The sequence below is a fragment of the Lissotriton helveticus genome, chromosome 1_1 (genome assembly GCF_964261635.1).
Source record: "Lissotriton helveticus chromosome 1_1, aLisHel1.1, whole genome shotgun sequence".
Classification (NCBI taxonomy): Eukaryota; Metazoa; Chordata; class Amphibia; order Caudata; family Salamandridae; genus Lissotriton; species Lissotriton helveticus.
The window spans coordinates 742067771-742089929 of NC_136057.1; the positions used below are offsets into that span (position 1 = coordinate 742067771).

The 22159-nt window shown below is 43.5% G+C and overlaps 1 protein-coding gene across 4 annotated transcripts in view; it reads right to left on the reverse strand.

Annotated features, from left to right (window-relative positions):
* Nucleotides 1–224: 224 nt before the first annotated feature.
* TMEM117 (transmembrane protein 117) overlaps nucleotides 225–22159 on the reverse strand; it is a 2403846-nt gene continuing 2381911 nt past the window's right edge. For all 4 annotated transcript variants that reach the window (XM_078655442.1, XM_078655429.1, XM_078655449.1 and 1 more), the window contains one exon: nucleotides 225–2171. In XM_078655442.1, the coding sequence (XP_078511568.1) occupies nucleotides 1522–2171 (650 nt within the window). In that variant the 3' untranslated portion in view covers nucleotides 225–1521. The remainder of the gene's footprint in view (nucleotides 2172–22159) is intronic.

Genomic DNA, 22159 nt, shown 5'->3' on the forward strand with positions numbered 1-22159 from the left:
AAATAGATATGCTACAAAGAATATGTTTTTAGTTTAAAGAAGATAAAGAACAGTCCGGAATTTTCATCTGGCTCGCATGGTACCCTACACTGGTAAAATAACAAAGCACAGAGGGCGATATGCAGGGCTCTGCACTCTTTCTGATAACAAATTGATAAACGATGTTGATTAAAATGCGCTTCAAGTAACAAGTGATGAATGTGTGAAATCACCAGACACAGTGGTACAGAACATCGTACACTTTAATGCGTAAATGAATGTTGAAATAATCTTCAAACGAACAAAGAAGATCAAATTCCGACAGCAAAATAAATCTAACTTGGAAATGACCTTTTTGCTCTGCAAAGTGAAACAGGAATACATTTAATGAAAATGCGAGATTTACATTCAGTAGCTTTTCAGTGTGATATGGCATTAATCGCTTGTGCAGGGCATGCCACGGGCACAGTCCAGTCATCAGCCCTCCTTGTGCGAAGCTCCGGTCACTGGTTTTAAAATGACGTCCATACATCTGTCAACAAAGACACTCAAAAGGTTTAATGTGAGCTGAATTGAGAGCCAGGCATGCTGCTTCATCTTAAAGAGTTCCGTTGTACCTCCGCTGTAAGCTGTATCGTCCTATTGTGCCCTGTGCAGCTCTCATTCAGAACCAGAGACGTTCAGGGAGGTGTAAACAGCTCTGACCTGAAATATGTATTCTTCACAGTTCAATGTACGCTGCTCTGCTAAATATTGAAAAATGCAACGAATCAACTAAGCCCAAGGTCGAGAGGTTTAACCTTTGTTTTCATAGGCCTGTGGCAGGATATTTAATCAGGGGTTTATATTCGTTTAATTGTGAATAACACAATTAGGCATTATACGCTAATTGCAATTACCGGTGTAGGAAGCTCAATCTTCATAAGTACTGACCCATTCAGTGTTATCTTTCTACTGTGGCTGTGTGATGCATGTGTACGTGATCTTGGCAGCCCATGTGGAACAAATAAAAGGTCCTCGTGTATCCAATACTCAGCTGCCATTGCTGCAGGATTCCAATCTGAATAATTTCAGTGTGACCTCTTACTAAAATTCCTCAGGAATCGGTCTGTGTGTCTACTAATGGCAAAACATCAAATGTAACCACATATATTGTTTTACAAAACAAGAAGTTCAAAATAAGTGTCTACAATGTTTCATGAAAGTTAACATATCAAGGCACAACTATGGTAGAAGTATATTTCTGCATGTTTTCAGCTAATATCAGATTGCAGTCTCAACAACTACAGTACACTAATAGCTTGTACCACTGTGAAAGACAATCTACTTCACTGTATAAAAGAACATAGGCACGTCTGTTATCGTACATCGCAAATAGAAAAAAAATCTCTAACAAAAAACCTTTGTGCACCATTGTGTTGTGTCACAGCATGGAAGTTATGTTCCAAAACATTTCTAAAAACTACAAAAGGACGTGAACATTTTAAACAGTGATAGGCAGCTCACAACTTCTCATTAAATTCATTTTTGTTGTCCTGAAAATTAACACAAGGCAATAGGGTCGCATTGCGTAGTTGGAGACTCAGCGGGTGCCAAGACGTCTTCATTGGATCGTGAGGTCACATTTCCAGAAGCCTGTAGGTGGGAGGGATAGTCAGTTTCATTTGTGTCTGTGAGCACAGCCACTAAAGGTGGATCAGGCAAACTTAAGGTGTCCTCCAAAGATGCCGGTATGTTTTCTATGGTCATGCCCATCTCTTTGCTGTGCTCTGAAGGAGACTTCCGTTTAATCCGCCTATAGCTTTTGTCTTTGTTTTCCATACCTTGCTCGCTTTTATGGAACCTCCCAAAGAACCATATGAAAAATCCGAATAACACAAAGGCTAAAAGACTGGGAATAAATGCCAGGCACTTCACATCAAGGCTGGCACCGGTGTATCTACTGTGTAAGAACATATCACCATCAGCGTAGCTTCGATTCGTGCGCGGGTCAATCACAGAGGACCTCCATTGCCAGGATAAGGTGGTTTGGTTCAGGTATTGCAGGATATTGGTATCTTCTACCGTGAAGATCTTTTCCCCAGGTCCAGTGTACTGACCATATGCCGGAGGATTGTAAAAGATTTGGTTCTTCCACATGTTTAGATCGAGGATCAAAACGAGGCAGATCACCCCATAGTTAAACCATTTCCCTGTATAAAAATACAGAATTGTAACATTAGGTTAAGATTTAAGAGAAACAACTAAAACAGAAGTATTGTGTTAAAATACAAACAGTATATCCATAAACTATGTATAACCATTATATTAAGATTTTCTAAATATGAAAACAGGATAAAACTCAAATAAACTTTCTAATGTTTTCTACAAACACATAAAACTTGTAACTCTAACGTCATTTTTTACAGGAGGAAAATAAAATTTTATCGGAATTTAATTGGTGACCAGGTGATAAAACAGTAGAAAATCTACAGCATATGAGGTGAAATTTGCAAAACATCAGCATATCCAGATATTAAAAGTCTATTAGCCCCTGTGTCCTACCTTACATACTATGGTGTTGGTCAAATTTGAATTTATACTGGAAAGCCACATGGGATATACTGGCCCACTCTAAAGAATACGCTCTAACGAACTAGCCTTATTTCATGACAATTTTGGCACACCAGACCTTTTCTCACACCATAAAAACCGGATATCAGTTGCCATCATGGACGGACAAGTTATGCATACTCCCTTGGTCTCCCTTATTTTTGTCCTGCCTGCAGCCTCACCTGAATCTCTCGCCTCCTCTGCATCACGGCCGGGCTTGGCTCCGCCATTCTTTCTGGGAACCGACCGGCCGGGCTTGGCTCAGCCGGCCGGACCACAACCCCCAGCAGCCTTTGGGGCCAGTGACGACGACGACGGCAGCAACGAGCGCGCCAGGAGGCGTTTAAAGCACAGTCAGGGGCTGAGTCTCCTGTCTCCCTTATTTTTGTCCTGCCTGCAGCCTCACCTGAATCTCTCGCCTCCTCTGCATCACGGCCGGGCTTGGCTCCGCCATTCTTTCTGGGAACCGACCGGCCGGGCTTTGCTCCGCCGGCCGGACCACAACCCCCAGCAGCCTTTGGGGCCAGTGACGACGACGACGGCAGCAACGAGCGCGCCAGGAGGCGTTTAAAGCACAGTCAGAGCCTTCGTCCCGCGAGGACGCGCGCGATACGTGCCGGACGAAGCCCGGGCTAAGGGCGGGCCGTCCGGGGACGGAGGAGGACGGGACGGGACATCCCTCGTTCACCTTCGATAGCCATCCAGGCCGATGGGAAGGTAGGACTTTAAACCATGACTTCTGCAGGCGATAAATCGTGCTCAGCGGGGAGTAGCTGTAAAGGAACTCTAGAGGGCTATTTCTTGAGATCATCCACGGATATGGACAAGGATATAGAGTTGGCTGATCGTAGATCTGAGCGACGTCGCTCCATCGAAAATATGAAAACTAGACCCCTGTTGGAACTTATGCCTGATTCTATTTTGCAGGATTCTGCTTCAGTCCCCGCTAGTGAGGACCCACTGTCCCTGGACACATTTCCCCTACTCTTAAGAGATATTTCTCTCAACTCAGACGTTGTTAACGCAACACCTATACCTATTGTGGGGCTCCGTTGTTTCCCCAAACCAGGCTCAAATGTATCTAACATGTCCTCTCTTTCAGCCAGGGAGTCATCTAAAAAAAAGGCCAAGTTGCCTAATGTATCTAAAGCTCATGGGCCCCCTCCGGCTAAACGGAGAAATGGGGGGGGGGGGTCCACAGAGAAGCAAGCTTAGCCATTCAGAGTTTGGCAAATCATTAAAATCGAATGTTCCAGCTGGATCCAAGTATAAGGCTAAAGATAGCCCTGTGGTAGCTTCTCCTACCTCCGTGGTGTCGGCATCACCAACCATAGAGGTCCTGGCCACATCAGTATCAAGGCCTGCCATTGATCCATTATGTGAATTAAGGTCATCCCTCCCCTCTCAAGAGAAAGATTTAATGCCCAACATCTCCTGTGAACCACTTGAGCTTCTCCTTAGATCATTCATGCAACCAATTCTGGACATCCTGAAGAGGGTGGAACAAAGGCTGGGGAACCTTGAGTCTTTGCTGACAAATCTGAGCCAGGGCCTTCGCAGATCAATGCTAAGCCAGCACTTCCATCGAAGGTCCCAGTTCAGGCCCAAAAAGCCCGAGCCCAGCCCCCGGTTGTCACCAAGGGCACTGTCAAGGGCGCAACTGGAGTTAACAATCTTCCAGATTCCACTCATTTGGGGGTACCAGCTCCCCAGCAAGTTGTCCAGCAGGTCCCGTTGGTGACAGCAGATAAATCAGCTGTATTGGTGGCCAGAGATTCTGTGAGGGGTGGGGATAGTTTGTTACCCCCTATCCGACATGTGGGGCAGGGCAGGCCGAATCGACCTACTAAAGATAAAATGCAGGGCCCCAATGTTGAGTTGCCCCCTGATTCTGTCCCCTTTGTGGTCGTGCTTACTGGCGTCCCGACCCTAGAGGATGGAAAAAGGGAGGGATATTCCCAACTAAAAAATAAAACACTGCATTGGCTGGGACTAAATAGACCACTCCCATATTACGTTAATGGAGAGATCGTACACGTTAGGCGTATCTCTTGGTTGGGCAGTAGGGAAAAAAACCTAAAGGGCGACCTCATAGTCATAAACTTTAGAGACCCTGAGGCAGTTAGACTCATATTGAATGGGAACCTGGGGAATTCGAGTAGTGCCATAGTTCCCCATGACTTGACCTTCTTCTATCCAAGATCTCTTGTGTGCCCTCCTTTCTTTTCAGGAGGCTTAGTTGATACACAACACAATATGTATATGCCACCCAATAACAGATACACGGGTCAGGCCATCAGATCCTTGCCCACTAGGTTAGACCTAGGGTGGAATACAGTGCCTGTAAGAAACTATGGTATGCCACCTGGGAGGTTGGAACAGGTGCATGGGGATGGGAGAATGGACCATCTGATCCCTTTCACCCCGCTAGAAACATCCAACAGATTTAATATCTTATCCTGTTTTGATGGGTGCGATTGACAGTCGGGGGAATGTGCTGATAGTCCACAGGGTATGTTCACCCCCAGATCATTCCCACATTCAGAATTAGTATATGATTGGCCTTTATCTTGCTTTCCTACAGACCCTATATCAGTTCCCCCTTCTGTTGATTGTTGTTTATCTGCTGAGGGAGCCGATCAGGGGCTAATTGTTGATTTAAATGTTGATAAAGCCATCCCAGGTGATTTTCTTCCCCCAGTCCCACCTGCAAGTTCTTTACTCCCACGCCCTGACGCTAGCCTTACTCCTTGCACACCACACTCTCCCACTCTTGGCTTGGCAGGAGTGGGACTGGAGGTATCCAACATGTGTCTGTCTAAACTACGGATAAGTTCTTGGAATATTGCAGGTCTCGAATGAAAGCTAGACTTGCCGGATTGGGGGACTTTTATTGATCTCTCTGACATTTGGTCCTTCCAGGAAACATGGGCTCTTGGGCCAATCTTTCGTGCTGGGTACTTACATTTCTCTAGACCTGCTACGAAGGGTGCAAGGGGTAGGCCTGTGGGTGGCCTAACAACCTGGGTGCGCCAACACGCGGGTGTAATGGTGGTGGAGCTCCCATTGGATAACCCCGATATGTTGGCAATACGGATAACCTCGTCTTCAGGACTAAATATGGTAATTGTGAATATTTATATGCGGGGTGTCCAAGGGCGAAAATGTTCCCCTGTTGCATTGGTGTTGGATGGATTCCTAGGTTCACTACCGGTGAACACAAATAGGGTGGTACTGGGTGATTTCAATACCTGTTTTGAACCCATGGGGTTGGACGATGGTTTGCTTACTGAGGATGAGGACTCCCAGTGGGGTATTCCTGGTCTGGAATTGCAACCAATCAAGAAATGGACTCAATCAGCCATTTTTTTAAAGGGCCTATGTTTGAACCAGGGAATGCGTGCAGTCAATGGGCGTCTGAAGTCAGACAGGTCGGGGGCAATGACTTTTGATAATGGCAGATCCGGCTCGCGCATTGATTACATCCTGGTGAACGTGGAAATGTGGCCCAGTTTGCTGGATATGGTGGTTGCTAAAAGAGCTGAAAGTGATCACAACCCACTGGTTCTATCAATTGAAGAAGGTGCCTTTGCAGCCCCTATGGTGGCAGAGGCGTCCTTGCCACAGGTTTCAATATCCAACAATAGAAGAAGGGTTAGTTCTTTGCTTAGCCTATAGAGCTCTATCAGAAAGATCTACGCACCCGTTAAGCGCCTTGCTTACTCCCTACCAGCCGGGGAGAGCGCTTAGATCTGCTGAGCTGAATCTGTTGGTCGTCCCTCGAGCCAAAAGAGCACGATGGGGAGATAGGGCATTCTCAATTGTTGCACCAAAGTTGTGGAATTCTCTCCCCCAAGATATCAAGACACAGTCCTCTCTCTCCTCTTTTAAAAAGGCCCTTAAAACCTGGTATTTCGTCAAGGCTTACCCGCAATAGTTGTATAACTGCAATAGTTGTATAACTGCATAGTGGTATCTCTAACAGCTGTTACTGTTTGGTTATGCGCCTTGACGCCCATTGGGCTTAGTTGCGCCATATAAATTGCCTTTAATAATAATAATAATAAGTTGACCCAAAATAGCCCTGGATGAGGAGGTCTTGCTAAGGATTAGAAGCATGCTGAGGGATGCATTGACCCAAATCAGCGGGCTCATCCAGGAGTCGGCCCTTCTGGATAATATTACACTACTTCACAGGGATCTCTTTTTAAATCTTAAAACTTTTTTTATTAAACCCATGGGCCCTAGTAAGAATAAGCAAAAGCCCCTAACCTGGTTTGATAGCGCCTGTAGGGATTCACAAAAGGCGCTACATGCGGCTTTAAGGTCAAGAGACCAGACCCTAATTCGTTGTTGCAGGGCAACCTATAAAGTTGTGCAGGCCGCTGCTAAGAAGATTTGGGATGAGACCCGCTGGAAGGAATTGCTGGAGGCATGTCAGAGCAATAATATGATCAAATTCTGGCGGCAGCTTAAATGGGGAAATTGCCCACAAGATAGATCCCCTGCTAATAGTGTTGAGCCAAGGAAATGGGTTGAGTACTATGGGAACCAATTCAAAGCGAATGGCTCCAACCCCGCATATCCGATTCACATCAATACCAAAGATGCCCTGGTCTTCATGCCTACCGAAGTGAGGGCGGTGCTAAGGGTTATCCCGGGAGGTAAAGCACCAGGTCCTGACTGCATACCAGCCGACATGTTTAAGCAGGAACAGGACCTCTGGGTCCCATATATTGTCTTCTTGGCGAATGCACTGGCAAGGGGTGCGAAAGTCCCAGAATCATGGCTCGGGGCGGAGATTCTCCCCATTCATATAAGGGGGACCGCTCAGTAACGGCCAATTACCGTCCCATAAGCCTCATTGATGCAGTACAAAAAATTGTGGCCCGCCTTCTCCTGGGCAGGATCCAGACTTGGATTTCCGATTATGATGTTTTAAGCCCTTTGCAGGCAGGTTTTCGGCAACACATGGGGACCCTGGAGCAAGTTTTTAGGTTTATGTTAGTATATTGGAAGGTGGTCCTTCTTGGGGGAGGCCTGTTGTTTGCGGCATTTGTGGACCTCAGGTCAGCTTTCGACCTTGTACCTAGGTCTAAGCTATGGGAAGTTCTGCTGGATCTTGGAATGCCCAATGAGCTGGGGGTGTTGTTGATTAATTTGCACACAAATACCTATGCCAAAGTAAGATGGGGTGGCCCAGGTGAAGTTACCGACAGCTTTAAAGTTGCTAAGGGGGTCAGACAAGGGTGTGTGTTGGCCCCGACCCTGTTCTCCTTGTTTATTAATGGGGTGACTAAGTATTTCACAAATGTTCCAACGGACGCGCCCACACTTGCAGGAAGGAAAATCCCTCTACTCATGTTCGCGGACGATACTCTGATTATTTTGAAAACGAGGCAGGGACTGCAGTCCGCCCTGGCTCGGTTTGAGTGTTTTTGCAGCGACCATGAGTTAGAGGTGAACGTTAATAAGACCAAGTTTATGGTTCTGCGTGGCCCCAAGCCTGTGAAGGCCAAGGTGTCAATGTGTGGTGCCACCCTGGACCAAACTGAGGTCTTCACATACCTGGGTGTCACACTAAGTGAGAATCTGAGCTGGAAACCACAGATGGATCTTATGACCCTGAAACATGGGCAACTTGGGGGAGCCTTACTGAAGGAGTATGCTAAATCCCTCACTAAACCCATGGCACCGCTTATTAAAATTTATGGTTCAAAGGTAATTCCTGCAACCACCTATGGGGCCGAGTTGTGGGGATATAGTGATCTTTCCTCCTTGAAGGTGGCCCAGAATAGGTTTCTGAGAATGGCAAGTGGTCTCCCTCAATCGACACCTTGTTTACCCCTGCAGTTAGACCTAGGTGTCAAGCCTATTGAAGACGTGGTACGGTTTAGACCACTGGCGTTTTGGCGGCGCCTGTGGACTACACCGGAATTATCCTTGTTTGCTGAAGCCATCGAAGATGTGAGGGGTCTTGATAGGTCCCATAGGGTGCCTTGGTTTTGCCACCTCAGGTTACTCCTGAAAAACGTAAACCTAGAGGCACTATGGGTAGATCCAGCAAGTGCGACTTTTCCTTCAAAAAAGGCACTTAAGGATATTTACTGGCACTGGATCACTGAGAGGAGATCTGCTATGTCCATTGGTCCGACCATGACACTGGAATTTTTGGTTGCAAAAGATGTTCCCAAATACGAAGCCTATTGGGACTTAATCACCAAGCCACATGATCGTAAACTGTATCACCAACTACGTGTGGGCTCGCTTCCCGTGCGGGGGCTAACGCACTCTTGGTCAGCTGGTGGCAGCGATAAATGTCCCTTCTGTGTAACAGCAGTAGAGAATATTGAACATCTCCTTTTCTGTTGCCCTATGTATTCGTTACCCAGGAAAGTTTGGCTTATACCAGTTTGTCGGTTATTAGGGACCAGATCTGCTGTGGAAGCGTTTAGAATTCTCAGAAATGATACCTCCCCTTCCATTGTTATCGGCGTAGCAAAATTTGTGAGTTGGGCATGGTCAATCCGAACCCGCAACCTTGGCAAATGAATTTTATGTTGTACTGTGTTTTTTAAAGCAAGATGTTCTATGTAGCAAGGGGTCTTTTCGTCTATTATTGACTTTAAATGTAATACTTTCTTATCATGATTTTAAATTGTAAAGTATTTATTATCTTATATGCAAAATGCTATTTTTATGTATATGTGAATGTCTTTTATGATGTAAATCGAATAAAGACCTCTTGACTGACTGGCATACTCAAGCGTTGGGGCTCACCCAGCCACCCAACACAGAGGGACGGACTGACTGAAATGTACAGAATGGCTTCCTATGAACAAAGTATCTATAGACTATGGGAACAGATGGCTGCATTCCCCAAAATATGAACCTATGAACCTGTTAATGGAAAATATCATAGTGTGTGCTGCTTTTAATTCCCCCTTCCCTGCCCCTGCCACACTTTTCTGTGTTATAATATTTTACCACTCATTAATGATCTGAGGCACTACTTGGAGCCATTTGCAGTGGTGAAGATGAGAGTATATTCTCAGTGACTAGATGTTGTAGATGTTTTGTTTTCCTTTCCCTATTTGTATCCTTTAGATTGCTTTTCATTTACTTGATTTGCATTTTTAAATGCCAAGATGTCAAGGCTATGGACACAACAGTACATGTGCTCCACTGGGTTGTACAAGCTGTTGTGATTTGTTATCATTCAAAACAGAGACAAGCCTTAATAAAGAATTGATCCAAAAATCTATTAGCCCTGATCCCCAGATTAGAGTTTCTTCAGCAACACCGTTCTATTAATTAAAAAAACAATATTTCTTATATGAATGTCCATCAGTATATGCTATCAATCAATCAAAGTAAGCTGTATTCGATTTCCTCAATGGGAGTCATAAAAGCAAATGCAGGAATAAAACAGATACTATTTACATAGCTAAAACCATGTACAGAATGATTAAATATACAATAGGATTATTTAATAATGAAAACTTCAGCAACAACTAATAAAAAGTTCATCATAAAATATTATCTTGTTTACATTACCAGCTGATCACACGATGATGGTTTTTCTACATCTAATTAAATTCCTTAGAAAGATTGCCACAGTCCACATAGTATACTCATGATCTAAAAGCTGGAGAGATAAAAAAGCTGGACCACATTGTCTGAGACCAAGAAGCTTTAAAATCGGAATAATCCACAACTTTCTCTTAACTTCATGGAATTTACAGAAAAGCACTGCATGAACTGTTGTCTGCGGTTACATTCCATCACATGGGCATTTACAGAGCGTGCTTGAGCAATTATTTATAACAGGAAAACTTATTAGACAATGGAAATTGTCAAACCTGAAGCGAGTTAAAGCGAATCAATCATGCATACACTCTATGATTCGTAAATAAGGCTGCATATCATAAATGGTCAATACCATTTGATTATTGCGTACAATAGATCTCATTATTTCCATGGAGAATCTATTTGACTCCAGTAGTGTCATCCAACCTCTTTTAAGGTCTTTTCAACTGACAAGTACTAAAGATTCTGGGTCTTCATAATATTCTGGGTGACCTAGGTCGCTCATAAAGTGTTTAATGTATTTCAGCGTAGGTATATTAGGCACCTGTTGTAATTTAGTGCAATGCCTTATATTATCCCTGTTGAGGGTGTTTTTTCCCCGAGGCCCAGATCTTAAGCCACAGGAGGATTAGCTGTATTTTAAATAGGTCTGCTATATAAGGCAACCCCAACTCTGTGCGGCAAACATATGTAGAACAACTTCCTGGAACAGCTAAAACGAATCTTATAAAGGCCTTCTCTACTAATTGCAGGGCCTGGGAATCCCAATAGCCCCTTAGCCCTGCACCATATAAAGCAGTATTTACACAGTTGGCAATATATATATTTATTAACTCTGCAGGCGATCTTTTGCCCAGCTTACTTGAAAAATTAGCCAAGGCTGCGGTAGTTTCATAAACAGTAGCTTTCTAGATTTAATAGCTTGAGACCATGAACCATTCTGATCAAACAAGATGCCTAGGTCGGGAAATGTTTTAGTAGCTTCGACCTTCTTCTTATCTATGAAAATATCGTTACACTTTGAGCTCCCTTTTCCTCATTTCAGTATGAAGGTCTTCGATATGTTAATTTGCAGTCCCAAGTTCTGCATATATGTGGAAAAACTTGTTAATACACGTTGTAGCCTCTACCGTGTGCGTCCCTATGCTATCTTTTTGTAGTTATTTTAGTATTACATCTACTAGAGCATGGTGGGAGCAAGCAAGTTATCAGCAATGCCTTTTCAGAGACAGCGGTAGATGTTCGCATGAAATAAATCTGCAACTATTGCTGCTGTTGACCATAGAAAAACACATTTTCCTGAGACCCCAAAATATAAAATGATACTTGGTATCCTGAAGTTCATATAGTATAAGAAACTTGGTTGTTGGTTGACTAGGGTGTGAGACCTGGTCAAGCAACAACCACAATCCTTGTCAGGGTGAGGTACAAGCCAACCCTAAATTAATCTGAGCTCATCCCTCTGGTAGCTTGGCACACAGGTGTCAGGTTTAACTTTGAAGAAATGTGTTAAATATGTATGCAAAACTTCAAACAGTAATAAAGCGAAAAACCACACAGAAAGGATCCCACAACAGGTTAGAAAAAAAGAGTTTTTCAATCAATAAAACAAGCCAAAAATGACACAAATCTATCAGTTGAACCGGTGGTATGCAATACAATTTTATTTAGTGCAATAGCTGCAAAAAGCACAAACTGTGGATCTCTGGTTGCGCCAGACTGGGACAAAGTCACTAGTTCAAGCAGACCGAGATGGAGCATGGGTCGGCTACAGGAACCCCTTAAATCCTGGTTTGTAGAGGAATATAAGATGCGCCCAACAGCCGAAGAGATGTGTCATTTCCAAGCTGCAGCTAGGTTGCAATGCAAGGTCCTGCAACATTGTCAAGGATACCACCCTTAAGCCCACTTCCAAGAGTCCAGGACTGGAGTGGCACCACTTGGCAGGGTAGACTCACAGATGGCAGAGTCCAGGTGCCAGTGCGTGTCTGTTGTGTCCCTGAGGTTTTAGATCAGGAGGACAGCCAACTAGCACTTGGAGTCACTCAGGGATTCAGGTTTCAAGAGATGCAGGGCCTGTCCTTCTCAATGAGGCAAGAGAGCAGCAGGTCAAAGTGACACTACTTTCAGCAGCACATCAGTCATTCTTCCTGCCAGAGTTTCCACAGGTCCAGAACTGCACTGAAGAGTTCTTGTCTGAGGCCCTATTTTTATACCCTGGTGCCCTCCTTCTAGAAGGTGGGAGAAGCTTCCAGACAGTGACTTTGATTTACATGGTATTTCTCCCTTGCCCTGGCTCTAAGCTGGCTGCAGTGAAAATGAGGAGGTGTTAGGCCCGTTGTGTGCAAGCAGAGCACTCCCTATCAATTTGAAAGTAGGGCAGTGTTAAGCTCTTCCCCCTCATCCTTCCAGCAGATGGTCTGCCTAGGCACACCTACTTCCTCTATTGCGTTACTGCCTGCGAGGAATTCACAAAGTCTAACTGTCGGTTGCATCCAACCACGTGAATCAAGACAAATTGCAAACACAAAAGGGCAGAGAAATGCAACTTTCTAAAAGTGGCATTTTCAAAATTGTAACAAATGAACAGACTTTACCATTAAATTGGGTTTTTCAATACAATTCCATACACACCAAACATGACATAGCTACCTGCTCCCAATTGTAAATTACAGCTTCTTAAATATATTAAGGAACGGAATTAGAAGTTTTCACTGCCAGGACATCGAACACTGAAATGTACATGTTGAAACTCTTAATTACACAGCCCTATCGGCTACCTATGGCCTACCTCAGGAGTGAGGGTTTTAATGCCAAGTCGAAATGGCAGTTTACAACTGCATTCAGGCTAAAGTGGCAGGCCTAGGGCATATGTTCGAGTGCTACTTTAGTGGATAGCACAATAAGTACTGCAGGCTCACTGGTAGCATTTGTTATACAGGCCCTGGATGTATGGTGTACCACTCTGCAAGGGATATATGAGTGGAGTAAATATGCCTGTTGGGTATAAGTCAATTTAATTGTGTTTTAGTGCAGTGAGTACAAGCACTTTAATACGGTCTACCACTTGTAAATTGGGCAGAGTCTTTAGGCCAACAAACATAAGTTCAGCAAAATGGAGGCGGAGAAGCAAAAAGTTTGGGGGAAGACCACCCTAAAGCTGACAGTTCAAATCCCCTTTTCCCTGCTGAGCTTAAAGTGTGGAGAACTACCAAACCCCTTGGCAGTTATATTCACTAAGGCAGGACAACCTGCATAGATCAGCAGTGGTGTGGTCTGACCCATTATGGTGTCCCACCATAAAGTCTGTTCCCTGTAGGGAGATGGACCACCTCAACAATTTTGGATTCTCGTCCCTCATTTGCATGAGCCTCTTTAGAGGTCTGTGGTCTGTCTGAGCCCAGGAGTGAGACCCAAACAAGTATAGCCTCATCTTCTTCAGTGCCAAGACCACAGAAAAGGCTTCCCTTTCAAAAGCACCCCACCTCTGTTCTCTGTGAAGTAGCCTCCTAGACATAAATGCTACAGGTAGGTCTAAGCCCTTCACATTTAGCTGTGATAGAACTGACCATATAACATACTCTGTGGCTTCTGTTTGGACAATAAATTACTAGGTAAAGTCAGGGGCCTTGGGCACAAGAGCTGTGAACATTACCTGTTAAAGGGAGTCAAAGGCTTTCTGACATGCCTCTGCCCAGATCACCTTCTTGTATATTGATAATAATAGGGGTATACACAAATAACCCTCACACACCTGGGTAAGGTACACAAGACTGCAAAAAACAGAAGCTGGAGGGAAGGGATCAATTTACCAAATAAAGGACATGGACTATAAATTCCCCCTACAGTGCGAACCTAATTCCTAATCTTATTTTATCATTATTCTTATATAAAGAACACATGCCATCAAGTCATCATGATCACCTATTTTGATTTTGGCAATCTGAACTTCAAAAAGTTGTATTCTCTTTTTTTATGCAAAATAAATCATCATACAAAATACACATATATTCACACCATTGTTACATAAATGAACAAGACTTCTAGAAACAAACATGATTCTAAAATAGACTAGTACAGATTATTTTCCAATTTTCACCCAAATAATCACACATAATCAACAGAGTGTCCAACTATAAAGTCAGGTGGTACACTAAAAGAGGGAGTTGTGTATTCACACAATCAGTTCACAAATTTTGAACCAACAACTTATAAAGATTGTGATTAACCAAGTGAATAATTCTGGTCAAATTTATCACATGGACTCCTCTTTTCAAAAATGGTATGTCGACGCGGACGCGTTTCGGCCTCCAAGACTCTTGGCCTCCTCAGGACGCAGGTGAACAAAATCCTAAAAAGATATACAAACAGGCAACCCACAAGGTATTATACCTATTAGCAAAAAATTATATATGTCCATCTCAATGTCAACCGGGCGCAACATAGCCACCACCAACACCAGGGGTGCGAAAAACACAGGGGAAAGGACCAAATTCCAAAGGCGTAAAACAACCACACTTATCTACAGGTTTTGGCGCTCCGCCGTGCAAAGGTCACAAGGATAAGGAGGCCATATCTAACCAACATGGTACCCACAACACCGCACCAAGTGTATGCATAGGATAGTGGATCCAACTGATAGAGACAATACCCCCTACCGTGTCGTCACTCCCAACCGATCTACGTCATGGTCACACCCACACTGTCTGGGAGGATAAGAAGGTGAAGGTTAAAGTCAGCGGGAAATCAAAAGGCACCTTTTACAGTTTATGTTTGAGTTACGGAACGTTAAAATTAGCGGGAAATTAACAGGCACCTTTTACAGTTTATGTTAGAGTCACGGAATTAAGCACTGTCGAGCACGCAGGATTCACTGGGAGTTGCAGCACGGTAATGAGGTGTTACAAAACAAGCACGATAAAGGGTGGGGGTTAGACAGTATGTGAAAGGGAGTATTATAATCACGGAACGGGGAGGGGAAGTAAATGGCCATGTTGAAATGTTGAATATGCATTTTTTTAAACAACGAGGGACACATGTGAATTTTTTGTACCGCAGATACCCCTGACGAAGCGTAAAGCGAAATGCATTGGGTGCGATGTTTGTATAATTCAGAGGATTCGAGATTCAGCACATGTTCATGTTTAAGCCTGGATTGGCAATCATGTAATATTTACACGCAGAAACTGAAATGAATTTCGTATCCCTGGCGTGACAATGAAGTTTGGATTAAATTTGGAAATAAAATGGATTCAAAATGGTACTACTATGGCTAAAGTGAATAATTTGGAACACTATGTGTATACGGCTGTGCAACTCGTATATGACCAGCACAGAGCTGGTCATCGCTTGAATATGGATAGTATCAGTGTGCACAAGGAGCGGAGCACACTCGAGTGCATGCACGCTAAACCAGATAAAAAGGTACAGGAACAGATAAAAGACAAAAGAAGGGAGTGCTTCAGACAAATGTTTGACACACCCACACTGTCTCCCATATAATGGTGAGTAGCGGAAAGCAAGCCTAAGTTCCCCATGTCCCAAACTTACTCGTTTCTCGCCACCCCCAACCGATCTACGTCGTGGTCACACCCACACTGTCTCCCATATAATGGTGGGTAGCGGAAAGCGAGCCTAAGTTCCCCACGTCCAAAACTTACTCGATTCTCAGTTGTAGGTACAAGCGTCACAATGCAACCTCAGAAAATGAATATAACAAGCTGAAAAAATAATAATAATATATATAATACCTGTGCATAGGGGCTCAAACAAGCAATGCTATCAAGGAACAGGGAAAAGATTCTCAATCACTCGAAGAAGACCCAGGGTACACACTCCAACTCTCCTACCTGTCGGATTGTCACTGTTGAATACCGACAACCTAGCGCTCTCTGTTCGCACACAGCTGGCTCCTCTGCTCTCTCTATCGGAACCGGTAACTCTGGGGAGAAAACCAAACCATTCACTACAAACTATCCTGTGCAAGAATTCCCGGACGTTCCCCGTGATGACGGTATGTCACCACGCCTCCCCCTTTGTCAGAAGCCTCACACCACGTACCTAATCCTTCCGTGACTGAAACACGGTCTTCCGTCTTCCACTGGCGCACAAGGGTACAGCACACACTCCTCGATGCAATGCGCATTTAAAAGGGAGACTGTGTTCAGTCGCCTCACGTGATCGCAGTTCAACATACCACGTGATCGGTACTCTGCCACTAACTACTGAAAAAAGACTTCTCACTGACCACTACGATGGGATCAAGCTATGGGGAACAACGCTCTAGAAAAATGAAAAAAAGACCCAAGTCTTAGGGACAAGGCAGCAACACTTGTTCTATATCTACTCTATGGAGACCCCAACTATGCACAAAGAAAAAAGCACAACACCCGGTACTAAATAATAAAGGGATACAAAAGTACACAAAAATACAATGAACCAAGTTCACCGACCCACTTTCCTAACTGTTCAAAAAGACAACGTGACTCATAGCCCGCACTACTTATCCTTTGTTTTTCTTGACCAAACTCACTGCTTATCAGTTGATTGTCAAAACGATCTGTGGCATATCCTACCAGTGTTTCCAACCCACCGGTTGGCGGAGGTGGCACTCCAGCCGCACCCACGGACAACACCAAGATGGACACACAATCAATGTGAAAATGAAGATTATATTATACACAATACACAAATACATTGCGTTGAAAGAACATTAAAATATACCTGTACAAAAAAGAAAAAATACATACATTACAAATTACATTGTTTTTCACAAACACATACAGAAATTTTACATGTGTGCCGGAGAGTAACACACAATACCCTCAGCTATATACAATGCTCTAACAAAGTATCAGTGTGTATCTCAGACAAACTCATTCTGATCTATTATGGCTCAGCGAAACTGGTGCTTAGATCAGTGCCCATATTTTGTCCCGATCGTTCAAACTATGTATTGCCGTGTGATACTTCTCTATCATGCGTGCTTCTAGTTTATTTAAAGTCGTTTGTAATGTCCCTTTATTCGTCGGTTTTACAACCAAAAGTACTGACCACTTAATATCATTCTCACCGTGGTTTTGCTCCAAGAAGTGCTGAACCAAGGGGGCCGCCAAAGTTTTACAACAAAATCTTGATTGGTGTTGCATGATTCTTGACATAACAACTTGTGTAGTCTGGCCAATATATACCTTATCGCATGGGCATACAATACAATATATCACATATTTCGTATTGCAATTGGAAAAACTTTTTTGTACGTGTTTCTCATTGTTCATCATTACATGTTTAGAGTTGATGGTATAAGTACAAACCCCACAATTATTACATTTAAAGTGCCCGATAACTGGTGGGAGACCTAACATTTGTCGTAGTCCAACCTGGGGTTGTATTTCACGGGCTGCCTTAACAAGGTATTGTTGTACGTTTTTTCCTTTGCGAAATGAAAATAATGGTTTAGGGATATCAAATTGTTCGATTAACCTCCAATTACGTAAGATGATTTTTTTAAAATCTTGTTAGCTTTGGGGTTGTAAGTGAGCTCACAAGTGAGTCTGTCTGATGTCTTTTTTTCTTTAGGGGTAAGTAAAGTCTCGCGGGGGTAAACCATGCTCTCTTTAGTGCTGTTCTCACTAATTTTCTGGGGTAACCCCGGTTGCACAATTTGGTTTGCAGTTTTTCAGCATTCAGGAAGTAATCTGTTTTATTACTGCAATTACGTCTAATCCTTAAAAACTGGCCATATGGCAAGTTTTCTTTTAAGGATCTTGGGTGACCACTCGCGAAGTGCAAGAACGTATTGCGGTTTGTTGGTTTAATGAACAGACATACTTCTAAACACCCATTGTTGTTACCAACTGAAACATCTAAAAAATTAATCTTAGAGTCACTGAACGTGATGGTGAAATTAAGATCAGTAGAGCGTGTATTAAGCCAATAATGGAATGCCATGAGCTGTTCCTGCGTTCCAGACCAAATCATAAAAATGTCATTGATGAAACGAATCCATCGAGCAATGTTGGACATGAACGGGGTTGCTTCATGGAAGATGAAGTTTTTCTCAAAAGTATCCATTACCAGATTGGCAATTTCAGGAGAAAAAAACAACAGTCCATGGCCACGCCCTTGACCTGGGTGTACAATTCATCCTTGTAGCCAAAGAAATTGTCCTTAAGACAGATTTTAGCCAGGGCTGCAATAAAATCAGTGGAAACTGCATGCGGTCTTGGTCTCTCGTCTAATATTTTCTCTAACACAAGAAGGGCCTCATGTGGTATGTTGGTGTACAGACTTTCGATATCGAAAGTGACCAACAACTGTTGGTCACTATCGAATGTCGAGTCTTCTATTTTAGAGATGAAGTCCATCGTATCCCTAATGTAGGCTTGGGTCAGAGGTACAAAAGGTTTCAGAAATACATCAATGTATTTAGCAAGCGGTTCCAAAAGTGTCCCACACGCTGCAATGATAGGACGCCGTGGTGGATATTGGCTATTTTTGTGGATTTTGGGTAAAACATACATGTTGGGAATTTTTGATGTAGTATTATTCAGGTATTCATATTCCTTTCTACATATGAACCCATCATACAGTGCTTTGGTGGTCAAATGCAATATATGGGCTTTAAGACTTGCACTTGGATTGTTAACAATACGCCGATAATGTTGGCGATTATTTAGGGACATAATCAACATTATGGGACATTACAAACAACTTTAAATAAACTAGAAGCACACATGATAGAGAAGTATCACACGGCAACACATGGTTTGAACGATCTGGACGAAATATGGGCACTGATCTAAGCACCAGTTTCGCTGAGCCATAATAGATCAGGATGAGTTTGTCTGAGATACACACTGATACTTTGTAAAGAGCATTGTATATAGCTGAGGATATTGTTTGTTACTCTTCGGCACACGTGCAATTTCTGTATGTGTTTGTGAAAAACTATGTAGTTTGTGGTGAATGTATTTTTTCTTTTTTGTACAGGTATATTTTAATGTTCTTTCAACGCAATGTATTTGTGTATTGTGTATAATTTAATCTTCATTTTCACATTGATTGTGTGTCCATCTTGGTGTTGTCCGTGGGTGCGGCTGGAGTGCCACCTCCGCCAATGGGTGGGTTGGAAACACTGGTAGGATATGCCACAGATCGTTTTGACAATCAACTGATAAGCAGTGATTTTGGTCAAGAAAAACACAGGATAAGTAGTGCGGGCCATGAGTCACGTTGTCTTTTTGAACAGTTAGGAAAGTGGGTCGGTGAACTTGGTTCATTGTATTTTTGCGTACTTTTGTATCCCTTTATTATTTAGTACCGGGTGTTGTGCTTTTTTCTTTGTGCATAGTTGGGGTCTCCATAGAGTAGATATAAAACAAGTGTAGCTGCCTTGTCCCTAAGACTTGGGTCTTTTTTTCATTTTTCTAGAGTGTTGTTCCCCAGAGCTTGATCCCATCATAGTGGTCAGTGAGAAGCCTTTTTTCAGTAGTTAGTGGCAGAGTGCCGATCACGTGGTATGTTGGACTGCGATCATGTGAGGCGCCTGAACACAGTCTCCCTTTTAAATATGCATTGCAGCGAGGAGTGTGTGCTGTACCCTTGTGCGCCAGTGGAAGACGGAAGACCGTGTTTCAGTCACGGAAGGATTAGGTACGTGGTGTGAGGCTTCTGACATAGGGGGCGGCGTGGTGACATAGCGGGATCACGGGGAACGTCCGGGAATTCATGCACAGGATAGCTTGTTGGTTGAATGGTTTGGTTTTCTCCCCAGAGTTACCGGTTCCGATAGAGAGAGCAGAGGAGCCAGCTGTCTGCGAAGAGAGAGCGCGAGGTTGTCGGTATTCAACCGTAACAATCCGACAGGTAGGAGAGTTGGAGTGTGTACCCTGGGTCTTCTTCGAGTGATTGAGAATCTTTGCCCTGTTCCTTGATAGCATTGCTTGTTTGAGCCCCTATGAACAGGTATTATATATATTAATATTATTTTTTCAGCTTGTTATATTGATTTTCTGAGGTTTCATTGTGACGCTTGTATCTACAACTGAGAAACGAGTAGGTTTTGGACGTGGGGAACTTAGGCTCGCTTTCCGCTACCCACCATTATATGGGAGACAGTGTGGGTGTGACCACAACGTAGATCGGTTGGGGGTGTTGACACGGTAGGGGGTATTGTCTCTATCAGTTGGATCCACTATCCTATGCATACACTTGGTGCGGTGTCGTGGGTACCATGTTGGTTAGATATGGCCTCCTTATCCTTGTGACCTTTGCACGGCAGAGCGCCAAATCCTGTAGATAAGTGTGGTTGTTTTACGCCTTTGGAATTTGGTCCTTTCCCGTGTGTTTTCCGCACACTGGTGTTGGTGGTGGCTATGTTGCGCCCGGTTGACATCGAGATGGACATATATAATTTTTTGCTAATAGGTATAATACCTTGTGGGTTGCCTGTTTGTGCATCTGTTTAGGATTTTTTTCACCCGCGCCCTGAGGAGGCCAAGAGTCTTGGAGGCCGAAATGCGTCAGTGTCGAAATACCATTTTTGAAAAGAGGAGTCCATGTGATACATTTGACCAGAATTATTCGCTTTATTAAACACAATCTTTAAAAGTTGTTGGTTCAAAATTTGAGAACTGATAGTGTGAATATACGACTCCCTCTTCTAGTGTACCACTTGACTTTATAGTTGGACACTCTGTTGATTATGTGTGATTATTTGGGTGAAAATTGGAAAATAATCTGTACTAGTCTATTTTAGAATCATGTTTGTTTCTAGAAGTCTTGTTCATTTATGTAACCATGATGTGAATATATGTGTATTTTGTATAATGATTTATTTTGCATAAAAAAAGAGAATAACATTTTTTGAAGTTCAGATTGCCATAAATAACATAGGGGATCATGATGACTTGATGGCATGTGTTCATTATATAAGAATAATGATAAAATAAGATTAGGAATTAGGTTTGCACTGTAGGGGGAATTTATAGTCCCTGTACTTTATTTGGTAAATTGATCCCTCCCCTCTAGCTTCTGTTTTTTGCAGATCACCTTCTTGGGCTCCTTCTTGGATGCCAACTCAGTCAAAGGGGCAGCAATGTTGCCATATCCCTTTCCAAACATACTATAATCCTAAGTGAGACCTAGGAAGGCCCTCAGCTCTGTCAGAGACTTTGGGGCTAACATAGCAAACACAAGGAGATGATGGACGGAGTGCTGAAACTTTTCAGACACTCACCCCAGTCACAGATCTGAGTTGAATCCATCATCATTCTTTAGCTCACTTCGCCACCTCAGTTCAGACCCAGCTATATGCAAATCAGTCTTCACCCTGTGCCTTATGGATCAGTCCAGCCCTAACAGCTAAGCCAGGTCTTCCCTGAACCAGAAGCAAACATTGTGGGACTGGTTTCGGGATAAAACCCCTCTTCAGTTAGGCCAGCTTGAATCCAGTGGCAAAGTGAGCATGAGACCCACGCCTGAGCATTCCTTGCCAAATGAGTGCGAACATAACAAACACAAGGAGATGATGGACAGAGTGCTAAAACTTTTCAGACACTCACCCCAAATCACAGCTGAAACCGTCACTGGTGAAGTGCGCTAAAGAACCATCATCATTCTTTAGCGCACTTCACCAGCTCAGTTGAGACTCAGCTAAATGCAAATCAGTCTTGACCCAGTGAATCTTGGGAACAGTCCAGCCCGAACTGCCAAGCCAGATCTTCCCTGAACCGGAAACAAGGATCCTGGGACTGGTTTTGGGGTAACACCCCTCATCAGCCAGGCTAGCTTGAATCCAGTGGCAAAGTGAGCAAGGGACCCACGCCTGGGGATACCCTCCCAACTTAGGGTGAACATAGCAAACACAAGGAGATGATGGACGGAGTGCTGAAACTTTTCGGACACTCACCCCATCACAGATCTGCGTTGAATCCATCATCATTCTTTAGCTCACTTTGCCTCCTCAGTTCAGACCCAGCTATATGCAAATCCGTCT